Below are 12,887 nucleotides of genomic sequence, written 5' to 3' on the forward strand. Positions count from 1 at the left end.
GGAGTCGTCTGCTGGGTGATGCGCTTATGCTTTTGAAAACATCTGGATAGAAACCACAGGTGTTTGCAGCAGAGTGACATTGACCGAGGAGAAAAACAGTCAATCTGTTTATAGTCGGTGACTTTCCAAACTTCCTCAAAAGTGCCTTGGTGACCTGGTCTTTGTACCAGCCAGAAAAATAATTTGTTATACCATCACGCCACACAGAAAACCCCTCTGAGAAAGCAATGTCTTGGGCCCTACTGATGAGAGCACAGAGTCCTGAAAATCAGGTAATCGTTTTTATAAAATGCCACTGAGAGATTCACTTAAAATATTATTTGCATTTCATACAAGTTTGGGAATAAATACGTCACAGGCTAAATGTGAATCTGGAATCATTGTTTCAATGAAAGACAAGCTAATCACAAGAAGTAACAATTTCTTGAATATTAAGTATAGCTGGTTAATTTAAAGTTGTCTTAAACTAGACCTGAAACTTGTTAGTATGTGTTTTTTACTCAAATGTGTTTATAGATATATATTTGGGAAAGTTGTACTTAATTTTTAGACAAGTTTAAGAAAGGTTTAAACATAAGTAGCAGTGTTTCAAGTTTGTAATCTAAAGTATAATATAATGGGTAACTCAACTCTTTGTTAATTGTAATCCCTTCTACTGATATGGTTAAACCACTATATGTAGTTCCATGGTTAAATAACTACCTGTAATTAAATCCTTTGTTTATTGTACCTGATTATTATAATTAATCACTGTAATAATTATTGTAATTCATTAGTGTCTGAAATTAAATCTTTTTTTCTAAAAAAAAAAGAGTAAGAGGAGAAGCAGGAGAAGGAGGGACCCATACAAATGCCTACCTTGTGCAAACACTCAAATTCAAGTGGTTCGTGTCGTCTTCATCATTGTGCACAGCAACATCCAAATCAAAGGCTTCCTGATTCTGGAGAGCTCTTCGTCTTCTAGAAGATTCTGAATTTTTCACATTATAAATAACGTTGAGCTGTAATAAATAACAGTAAGTTAGCAGTAAATGTTTTGTAATAAACTGCCATCATTCTGTATTTCTGAGTTGTACTGTATAAAACTCTTAAAGGTGGAGGATTCCCTAACAATTTACATGAATCACATTAGAGAATTTTAAACTTTGCTTCAAAAAAAGCAAATACTCTCCAAGAGATGTTTTCAAATAGATTATTAATCCTTTCCATTACTGTCTACTCATTAGCTAGAAGTATCTGTAGTATGTTTTTTATTAAAGAGGATGACTTATTCTGCCTAACTCACTGATATAAATCACTAGGAATTTTATACAAGTTAGCTAAGTTAAAGATTAGCAATGTCTCAAACCTGAGAATTGTTCTGAAAAGTTGCATTTTACTAAGTGAAAATAAGTATTATTACATACCTGACAAATAGCAAATCCAAAACCTTCTGCAGAAATATTAATTGCAATTGGCTGCACCACAGGAAGCTGAATAAAAGTAGGGAGGAAATAGTGAGGGAGGCTAGTTTTCTATATCTGTGTAGTTTCAAGTAGCACAAAAAATTAGTGTTATCGCTCATGAAAATATAAGCACTCTGTGGAATAGATTATGAGCTTTACATAGCCTTCCAGATCAAAAGCTAGGGCCAATCCAGTCAATGAGGTGAAAAAGAAGAGTGTCGAGTCTCTGGACACGCGGATCTCGGTCCTTCAGGAGGGCACTGGAAGAGCCCTGACAGCTCAGCCTTCTACTCCGGGCTGAGAAACATGAGCATCAGCTCTCCCCTGAGCTTCCTTAGCCAGCCTCTTAATCCTCTGGCCTTCCTGGGAGCAGTGACAGGGCATTCCTGACAACCTCCGCCTTCTTCCTTCTGGGTCCTCACTTCCTAGCCTGGAAATCATCATCTTTGTCCGCTACCCTTAGCTTCCCACATGGCTAGCCAAGGCAATAAAGTTAGGGACTGGGATAGCTCTTTATTCCATTGGGAAATAAGAATTTTACTACTGATTCTATTCAATTCTCCTACCCGAACACATAATACAACTGAAATAATCATGACCTTTGCACCTGGCGTTCAAATCCTAGCTCTGCTCCTGCTGGTACCTAATCTCGAGGAAGCTGCTTAGCTTTTCTGAGTTTTCATTTCATCGTGCATCCAATGAGGAAAAGAGATCTATTTCCTAGTGTTGTTTGAGAATTAAATGGGGGAAAAAAATTCAAACAAGTCTAGCATAGTACCTACAGTGAATAGGAATTCAGTGTATGGAAATCCCTTTCCCAATCAGACAATGTTCATCTGTTCCACAAATCTTTCCCAAGTTCCTATCTCCTTCAGCCTTTCCCAACTCAGCAAATTCAACCAGAGGAGGTCACCTCTTCCTCCCTGTCTTTCTACAAGAAATCTTTGCAGAAATACACATAATGGTAATAAAGTCATATTCCACCTCAAAGAATCATCCACACCAAATTTTAAATCCCCACCCCTTGTTCACACCCCGCGTTGCCTACCTCTGCTGACTGAAGCAGAAAACGTTTCTGTGTGTCAATCAGAAACCTTACAGGGTTTGGTGAACTAGGCCCCATCGCTGTCACTTGGATGTTTGTCCATTCTGTGCTTGTTAAGGCGGCAACTTCAGCAAGGGCTTTCAAGGCCACAATGGTGTCCTGTTGAGGAAGTACAATGTTGGTGCATCTAAGTACATAGGCCACCCCCAACTTATGACACAGTTCTATTTTGACAACGCCATTGTAAGTTGGTTCTGTCATAAGCCAAATACATTTCTTTCCTCTAGTGTTCATGGTTATTGTCGTTTATTAGTAGTATCTCTACAAATATGAGCTCCATTTGTCTTTGGGGGTTGGGTATATTACAGACAGACTTACAAATACGGTCAGACTGAGGAGCCGAGAGGCAAAGGACCTGCAAAGTTGAGAGGCCAAAGGCCAGAGACATGCCCCATAGCATGGCTGAAAAGAAACATTGCAGACAAAAGAACCACAACCTTAATGTCTTAGGAGCCACTTACTACAGGCTCACAGTTGTGAGCAGTCTGTGAGTGCTGTGGGGCCATTGTGAAAGAGTATCAAGCCCATCAGAGAAACTGAGTGTTGTGGAAAGGATGGGTGGTGTCAGAACAGTGCAAAGCAAGTCAGCCCGTTGGGGTGGAGGTATGTCTGTCCTCTCCCTCAAAGGAGTCTTCCTTCCACCTTGGGCAGGAAGAGAAGATGAAACATGGCCCCTATCCCACCCCTGCCCCATGCCATTTCTTTAAGCAGTTCATCCTAACTCAAATGCATCATACATTGAGAACGACCCATGTATCAATGTTTCTAATGACTAAATTTTGTACTGTTTATGATACCCACTACACAATCATCCATCCTCCTTGAGGATGGAACTCTCTAATATGGATTGAATTGTGTCCCTCCCCCAAATAATATACATTGAAAGTATAATCCCTGTACTTATAAATGTGCCTCTATTAAAATAGAATGTTTTCTGATTTTGTGAGATATTTTTCTTATTTAATGAGGTCATATCAGAGTAGAGTGGGTCCTCAACCTAATCATTTCTGAGCAATAAAACAACCCAACAGGCCTGGAAATACACAGGAGCATGAATCGGGGCAAAGACAAGCATCAGGAAGGGAAAGAAATGCCGGAGACTTCCTGGAGGGACTGACAAAATCACATCCTGAATTCACATGTCAAGCTTCTTCCTGGACACTGAGAAAATAGATATCTGTTCTTCAAAGTTATTCACTGTGGTATTTTTGTTACAGCAACACTAAGAACTAAGACACTCTTCCATGCTCATCTTTGAATCTCCTGGGCCTGGTTCACAGGAGAGCTCAGCAAAGACTTGCTGAATTGAGCTGTACATCTACATTCATGTCAGTTACCAGGACAGATGAAGAAAGCTAATATTGTTAAGAAATTAATTTATTCCTAATAAATATCAGATGTGAGTTTATATCACTCATTAATAAAAAATTTGTATTAGTAATGTAAATCTTTGGGTTGAATTATTAAATGCTTAAATGGTCAAGTAAATATATATATATATATTTATTTATATATATACACACACACACATTTCTTTAAACTAAGATTTCTCACCTGTGTAGATGCAAAACCTCCCCAGCTATTTCTTTGCTTGCTTAGCCACTTCATGATTGCGATTCCCTGAGGAACCCGAAACTGCAAGCAGTGTGAATGTAAGGCATAGGCAGCAACTTCGATATCCAGAGACCTTGGCTGCCAAGATTCAGAGAGTTTGGACACTGATGATGCCCAGAACTGCATGTCTCCTGTTAGAGAGTTAGCATTCAATCAGCTACAAAAAATCACCCTTGGTGTCACTCAGTAGGCGGCTACAAATAGCACACTTGCCCTGGTCTTGTTAGAATGCCTTCCAAAACATCCCAGCAACACGGTAGCTTCCAAGGGATCTGCTGGGCCAGTTACATTCAGGACAAAGAAGCCTGCTCAGAAGGTTATAGCGACTGCTTTGTTCCCAAGCAGAAATCTTGAGACATTTCCTCAGAAAACAGGGGACCATCGTGGTGGCTTATTATGAAGAAGTTTTAAGAAAACTGAAGATGGCATTGGTGAGAAAAGGGCCTAGAAATCTGGGCCACAGAGGCTTTCTTCCCTGCACAGCAAGGCGCCTGTCGTTCTACAAGGGTAGTGAGTCTGTCCTTGGAGAATATTTGTTGGGAACCTTTACCCTTTCCACCCTACAGATCTGATCTTGCCCCTCCCAACTTATCTCTCTCATGCAAACACATACTGCTGGTGGATTCTAACTGCTGACCTTGTAGTTAGCTAGCCCCAATGCATAACCCACCACGCCACCCTAAAATAAGTGGTACTCACACGATCCTGCTGGGAAACGGAAGCTCCTAAGGTGAGTTGCAGAACCAGAATTGGAAACTAAGTCTCTCCAGAGCTCACGGTTTTAGAGACCATTCAAGGCCCCCACATCAAAAATGGTGTGAAGGAATTCGGGGAGTGACTGAAGGCAGTCAGGCCAGAGCTAAAGGAAGAAGCCCTGGAAAACTTTTAGGGAGACTAGAAGCAGCATAGCCACTCCAGATCCATCTAGAGCAGAGGTTTTCAACCTTCCTAATGTGGCGACCCTTTAGTACAGTTCCTCATGTTGTGGTGACCATGCCCCAACCAAAAAACTATTTCATTGCTACTTCAAAACTAATTTTGCTACTATTATGAATTAGGCAACCCCTGTGAAAGGGTCGTTCATCCCCCAAAGGGGTCTGGACCCAGAGGTTGAGAATCTCTGGCCTAAATGGAAGGACATTTTACCAAGCAACCAGAAGAGAAGGAAGGAGCCCAGACGGACGGAGACTGGTGGCCTGGACAACTGAATGCAGGCAATGCATGCCCCCAGCTGGAGGGGACTATGGGTCAAAAACCAATGGCTATGAAAGACATACTTGGCGAACTTGGAACCAGGCCACACATTAGTGAACATGGTGCTGTTCAATGTCCTGAGTCTGATCATTGTCGTAGGGTTATGAAAAAGGACATTACTGGATCGGATCTCTGAGCTTATTCAGGAGCGTCATCTACAATGGACTCTCACATGGTTCAGAAATCATATGTATAGCATGAATCCCAGATTATCCAACATGAAATTACCATCTGACCCAGCGATCCCACTGCTAGATAGCTATCCAAGGGGGAAAAAAAAGAATCCAACCAATACTTGTACATGAATGTTCATAATAGCGTGATTCAAAATAGTGAGGAAACAGAAACTCCCAAATGGTCATCAAGTGGTAAATGGATTTTTAAAAATTTTCAAGTGGTAGAATCATGCAATATTCCACTATAAAAACAATAAATTGCATTACTTCATGTCATAATGCCACTGAATTGTGCTCTTAAAAATGGCTAAAATGACTAATGTCCTGTTTATTATAATAAAAGAAAGTTTATGAAAAGGAAAGAATTGCTGACAATGTGGATAAACCTTGGAAACATGCTGATCAGAAGCAGCCAGTTACAAAAGGCTACAAGGAAGTCTCCAGGGACAGATGGAGATTCGTGATGGCTGAGGATGCACTGGGAGGGGATGAGATGGAGGCAGGAAGAAAGGACAGGTTTCTTTTTGAGGTGATTAAACTGGTTCAGCTGCAGTGGTTCACAACCTTCCTAATGCCATGACCCTTTTGTACAGTTCCTCATGTTGTGGTGACTCCCCCCAACCAAAAAACTATTTTCATTGCTACTTAAAACTGTAATTTTGCTACTGTTATGAATTGGGTGACCTCTGTGAAAGGGCCGTTCAACCCCCAGGTTGAGAACCGCTGATCTAGACTCTAGAACATAGTTCATGTTTCCTTTTTCAACTCATTCAGAAGATGCATTCCGTGCTCACGTAATGTTCTCATGTAATTTCTACAATTTATAAGACATGAAATAGTCTGACCCCCAGACAGGTCCTAGTGGCTCCACACATTACCTTCTTGCTCTGCTCTCTGAGTTAGGATATCCAAAGCTTCCGGGGCTAAAGGACTCCTCACAGCTGACAGTGCGTACGTCACAAGGGCCAGAGTGTAATTGTCTGAGATTCCGTGCCTGAACTCCGTCTCCAAGAAGCGGATAGACTGTTGCACATCAACATTAGGCTTGGAAAGGAAATCGAAACATATTTTACTATTCAAAAGAACCTATGACCACATATTTAGATAAAAATACATAGAAAGAGCCAGGAGCTCAAATAGAATATATTTAGAAAATAGGATGGCAACATAGGTACAAATATGCTTGATATAATGAATGTATGGATTGTTTTAAGAGCTGTAAGAGCCCCCAATAAAATGATCTTTTTAAAAAGTACACAGATTCACTAAAAAAAATCATTTGTGTCTTATTAAGCACCTGGCCTTGTCTCAAGCAGTAGGAATCAGCAGAAATCATTGACATTTAAAGATCCACCATGCATTCTGAAATTAACATTGCATTTTAGTCTTTGCAAGTCACGCCACACCATTCCTTAGAGGGCATAAGAACTAAGCAGAGTGTCTACCATTGTTTCTTCAAGTGGATGTCATGACCACGAATGGGCTGACAACTACCTCTTGAGAAAAATATGTCTTCTGCTGGTAAGTGTGAAGCTCTGAATGCAGAGAATAAGTATGCCTTCTACATGTCTAACGCCGAGCTAGGGAGATGTCTCATGCCACTGCGTCACCTCTGAGTCACAGCAGCCCCAGAGGACAAAGTAGAACTAGCCCATAGGGTCTCCCCGGCTACAATCCTTACAGAAAGGAGCCCCAGGAGCACAGCGATTGCTTCAAACCTATCAGTCACTCTGTAGACAAAGGTGAAAATTCACCCTAAAGTGAGGGCCACTGTGGGCCGGGAGTGGCCATGATGGCTGTGGGTTTGGGTGTGATGAATAAAAAAGAACGGCTGTTATCAACCATTGAGTACTGGCAGTAGTGAGCACCAATCACCACGGCAGCTCTCGCGCAAAAGTAGCTTAGTAGCATCACTTTCCATGCGTGCCCAGACGTGGCTCCGCATGGGAGTGTGAGTGTGCTTTGTATTAAATTACCAGACATTGTCATCACCCCATGATATTTTTGAAGTTTTAAAAAGATCTTCTTTCATTACCTAAACTTGTAAGAACATATTCTCCAATTCTAAAGTTATCTTTCCCCCTAAAAAGGTACTTTTCTAGTGGTGAAATATGTATCGACATTTAATAGGCGTATGAAAGCGCGACGATGTCTTAGCCTATTTGTCCTGCGTGGGGTCGTCTGAAGAGGAGGTACCTGATACTTTTTGTACCCCAGGAGCGACGTCACAATGTAGGCGGTAAGTGTGAGCGGGCTTTTCGTGCCCCCTTGCAGCTCACTATGGATCACTCTTCCCGGCTCCCAAAATGCACCATTCGATTGCTGCCGTCCTTTGAGCCACGTGTAGGTTCTTTGTAACACATTCTGATCAATGTCTATGTAAGAATCCGCTTCCAGGAAACATCTTAAAACAAAAGCTGACAACCTTGGTGAAAGGAGAGGGAATCACATAAGATGTACATCAGAAAGCCCTCCAAATGCCACCGAGCAAGTACAAACCCACCGCCAGGCTTTCCCCAAGCTCGACTAGACCTGGAGGAAGGGACCTGGGGAAGAAAGACAGCAAAGAGCCAAACCTGACAGGACCCCTCTTCCCAGGAGACGGAGTCATTCCGCCTTCAAGGAGCTCATGAAATTCAGGCGAGCTCATACAAAAGCAGATGTGGAAAGGAACGTAGAAAGCAACTACGCTGGCCTTCTAATTTCACAGATGGACAATCTGACACTCCAGGAGAGCGAAGCTGCCAAAGGTTGCTCCCTGTTCTTGATCTGTACTAAGGAGCATTGCATTACCTACTTCTTGAAGACCCAAAGGCAGATCGTTGACAATCTCTTTTAAAGACGATGTCTGTCAATGTCCACATGTCTGTCAATACCATGGTCACTTGGGCCCAGTGACATCCTGTACGTGGCATGAGTTTGCCCCGTTGGCACAGACACTTACCAAGTACTGCCAGAAGGGTCGTCGTTCCCGAAAGCACTGAAAGAGCCATCGTCCCTCTGATAGAGAAGCTCTCGCTGGTAACCTGGGGACACACAGAGGGGCATTCAAGCACTCCACTGGTACTGAGTGAAAGCTACTAATCACCACGGTATATTTGTTAACATTAGTTTATTGTAAATTAGGGGGGGGGTACATTTCAGATCACCAGTTCTGTATCCAGCAGTTTAAACTACTTCATAATTGCATACTGAAGAAATCAGAGCGGAAAAGAGAAAGGAAACATCAAATCAACAACTAATATTGACTATTTTATTTTCTAAGTACTATAAGAAATTTAAAACACCAGTACTTTCCCAGTAGAATTTATATCAGGGGTCCTCAAACTATGGCCCGCGGGCCACATGCAGCCCGCCAAGGACATTTATCCGGCCCACTGGGTGTTTTTGCCCCCGCAGCTGCCTGTCATGCTTCACAGCCAACTCGTCCAGTGTGCATAGGAATTTGTTCATAGTTTTTTTTAAAACTATAGTCCAGCCCTCCAATGGTCTGGGGGACAGTGAACTGGCCCCCTGTTAAAAAAAGTTTGAGGACCCCTGCTTTAGATATCAGCACTGCCACCGCCCTGAGTTGGACTGGGTAAAGAATTCAATGAAACACTAAAGCAAAGACCGCACTTTTAGCCACTCAAAAGCAGACACGTGAAGGTAGAGTGTCCTGTAACCCAGCAGTTAGCACAATGGAGTCATAGCTGAATATCAATGGTGACTCGGAGACACCATACGGCAGAGAAGAACTGCCTCTTTTTTGCTTCCCAGAGACTTCAAAACTTTACAGGAGCAGACAGCCACATCGCTCTCCAGAGGTAGCTCAGCTCAGTCATCTAAGACTGTTTGCTACTTAAGGAAAAAATACTATCTAAAAATGTTTTAAAAAATACTATCTAGAGCATAATAGGGAGAAGGCCAAAAGTAAAAGACAAAAATGCTTTCTATTCTAAAGTTAGTAATAGCTCTTAAATTTGTTGGTCCTGTTTAACTGACATAATCCAAACGTCCAACTGGTCTGCCCATTATTCCTATTCCAAATCCATTTCACAGAGAATTCTGTGGTGGTACTGAAGCGTTGCCAGAGAAGTACATTGAGGAAGGAGTAAACACTATGTAGCTGCTTTAGAAATCAACTGTGGATGGCTCGTCCTTGCAGTTGCTTTGGAGCTAATTTCCACTGGGGGCAAGTCCACGTGTTGCACAATAAAATTATCCTACAGGCTTTTCAAAGCTTTGACCTTTCTGGAGTAGATAACCAACCTGTCATCCGAGATGCCTCTGGAGGGGGACAAGGGGTTCAAACTAACAACTTTTCTGTTGGTGGTTGAACACGTAGCTATTTGCATCACACAGATATTCCAGCAATGAAAGAGTCAACATTTATTCACCACCAAGTAAGCTCAGGCACTGTTCAAAGCCCCTGCAGGTGTTAACTCAGTTAATGTGCTAACTCTGCAATGGAGGTGCTAGCAGTGTCCTCTTTTTGCAGCTGATGAAACTGGAAGTCGGAGAGTCAAAATGCCAAGCATAAGATGCAGAGAAGGTTGTTAGTGAAGCTAGGAATTACCCGAGGTCTATCTGGCTCCAAATTAACTGTCAACTGCCTTGCAGTGATTAAACATGATCTTAAAAACTCAATTTCACTGCCACTGAGTCAATTATGACGATAGCAAGCCTACAAGGTAGAATAGAACTGCGCCTGTGGGTTTCCAACACTGTGACTCTTTAGAGGGACAGGGAGCCTCGTCCTTATCCTACAGAGTGCCTGTAGTTTCGAACTGCTGACCTTAACACTGACAGCACAACACCTAACTACAACATACGAAAAATCCTAAACAGTTCCTTTAGGATGGCAAGCTCTCCATACACAACAGACATCAGTCTCTAGCAGAGTGAAGGGGAGAAGCTCACTAATCATCCACAGCAGTCAAAGAAAAAAATAATAATTCTGATCACAAAAATTTTCCCACACCGTTTCCAAGGCAAAAACACACTGTAAGTTAAAAGACAGAAGACAAATTAATAGAAAATATTTTCAAACTCGAAGAGAGCTAAGTAGCTCCTACACCTAGTATATGGGGAATGTTTTAGATGTTGGGCTTTGCTGGAGAACTAGGAGGCTGTCTACTCCCATAGAGATTCACAGTCTAGGAAACCCAATATAGGGCCAGTTCGGACTCTATGGAAGCATATTGTTGGGGGGGGGGGTATTAAAAATGGATAAAAGACAAAAGAAGGGCAGCCCACTACCACCGAATGGACTCTGATTCAGCGCCACTCTGTAGAACAGAGGAGAGCTGCCCTCAGGGCAAAGGAAGCCTCTTCTCTCTCCCATGGCACAGCTGCAGAGTTCCAACTGCCCACTCTTTCACTACCACCTAATGCCTAACCCGCTGTGCCACAAGGGATCCTTGGAGAAAAGTCTATTTTTAAAATGACCCTTTTAACATGGGGGAAAGTCCAACTTTAATCACAAAATGCAAACTAAAACCATGCCAGAATGCCCAATCCTTCAAATCAGCAGAGATTCAAAGGTTAGCTTCTTATTCTGTTGGTGAGCTAATAGGAATCTATTGCTAAAAAAAAGAATTCAAAATAGCTCAACTCCTATATAAAAGAATGTCTTTAATCGTTTGGTCTAAAAATTCCTGTTAGAAATCTACCCTGAAGTTACACCCACAACAACATCAAAATATCTCTGCCTAAGATGACTAATTGTAGGATTATTTATGATGAAGAAATACTGGAAACTGCCTAACAACCCCCAAATTAGATACTGGTTGAATAAATTATAGAACACAGAACAATGGAAACAAATGGAGTGTCATACCGCTATGAAAAACATTGAAGGTGATTTCTCTGAACAGAGGGGTAGTAATTAGGTTATGCTCTTAAGTAAAAAAAGCAAATCCTAAAAGAGCATTGACAGAATGAAACCTTTGTATATTTAAAAACAAAACAGGGAAATGAGAACCTAGACAAACATATGAGAGTACCCAAAAAACCCCGAAATGTTTGGACAAAGCTATCTATTTAACTTTTTTTACAAAACAACCTTATCACCTTCAAAGTACTCTCCATCACATTTAATACATTTGTCAAATCTGCAAGTCCACTCTTAGAAACACTTTTCAAACTCATCTGCTTGGATGGTTAATGGTGCCTCCCTCATTCTTTTTCTTTACCTCTTCTATGTCATCAAATTCTATGTCCTTTCATGTCCCTCTTTATCAGGGAAAACAAAAGGTCACACAGAGCAAGGTCAGGTGAGTAAGGTGCAGGGGGAAAGAGAGGCATGCTGTTATTTGCTCAAAACTGGTGCACTGAGATAGCTGTGTGAGCAGGTACATTATCACGATGACAAATCAGTCCCCTGTCTGCCACAAATCAAGTCTTTTTTGTTTTAATTAAAAGATCATTTTATTGGGGGCTCTTAACAGCTCTTATAACAATCCATGCATCACGCATATTTATACATGTTGCCATCATTATTATCTAAAAACATCTCATTCCTATTTGAGCCCTTGATATCAGCTCCTCTCCCTGCCATGATAAATTATAAATTATTTATTATAATAAATTATTGTTATTTTCATATCTTGCACCAACCCCATGCATGGTTTCTGTTGTTCTCAACAATATGGTTTTATGTTTGTTTGCTTGTTTGTTTTGGTCTTCTGGTGCTAAATCAGCCCTTTTTGTGCCAAAGTGTTATGTTATCATTTCAGAACTTCTAAATAGAATGCTTAATTAACCATCTGACCTGGTAGAATGAACTCCAAATATACTAATCCCCCTCAGATCACATTCATTTCTTTTGGGGGGTACCCACTTGTATACTTATCCCCTCCCCCCCAAAAAAGGAAAAGAAGCCACAGAAAGTGATCATTTAGAAATTAATGAATGTGGTTACACAGAATGGGTAGGAATAGGAGATACACCCCTCTGAGTATACTTTCAGAATAATTTGACTTTGGAAGCATGCTAATGTTCCACAAACTAAAAAAAATAAAACTAACAAAAATGAGGCAAAAAAGTTAAATGGGATTATTTTTCATTCTGCTCTAATTCACTTTAAAGTATTTTAATTTTCAGAAAACTGGGGGAAAGCAGCATGTGATCTCTTCACTTTTCAGAAGAAGGCAGGGATTACAGACAGGCAGAATAATTTTATAACATTCACAATGAAAAATGAGCCAAAGAATCAGAACATTCTCCCTCAATTTCCAATTCAGGACTGAAGCCACGGAGAGTCAAAGTTCAGTTCTGAAGTCAATTGGACACAGAAAAAGAGAGACAGTT

The 12,887-nt window shown here is 41.3% G+C and overlaps 1 protein-coding gene across 2 annotated transcripts in view; it reads right to left on the reverse strand.

The window, feature by feature from the left end:
* Nucleotides 1-12,887, reverse strand: part of CD109 (CD109 molecule) — a 186,327-nt gene that overhangs the window by 10,719 nt on the left and 162,721 nt on the right. For both annotated transcript variants that reach the window (XM_075554889.1, XM_075554888.1), the window contains exons 25-31: nucleotides 8,539-8,620; nucleotides 7,791-8,019; nucleotides 6,473-6,638; nucleotides 4,105-4,295; nucleotides 2,494-2,649; nucleotides 1,407-1,472; nucleotides 859-1,001 (exon numbers count right to left, since the gene is read on the reverse strand). In XM_075554889.1, the coding sequence (XP_075411004.1) occupies nucleotides 859-1,001; nucleotides 1,407-1,472; nucleotides 2,494-2,649; nucleotides 4,105-4,295; nucleotides 6,473-6,638; nucleotides 7,791-8,019; nucleotides 8,539-8,620 (1,033 nt within the window). The remainder of the gene's footprint in view (nucleotides 1-858; nucleotides 1,002-1,406; nucleotides 1,473-2,493; nucleotides 2,650-4,104; nucleotides 4,296-6,472; nucleotides 6,639-7,790; nucleotides 8,020-8,538; nucleotides 8,621-12,887) is intronic.

The sequence above is a fragment of the Tenrec ecaudatus genome, chromosome 7 (assembly GCF_050624435.1).
Source record: "Tenrec ecaudatus isolate mTenEca1 chromosome 7, mTenEca1.hap1, whole genome shotgun sequence".
Lineage (NCBI taxonomy): Eukaryota > Metazoa > Chordata > Mammalia > Afrosoricida > Tenrecidae > Tenrec > Tenrec ecaudatus.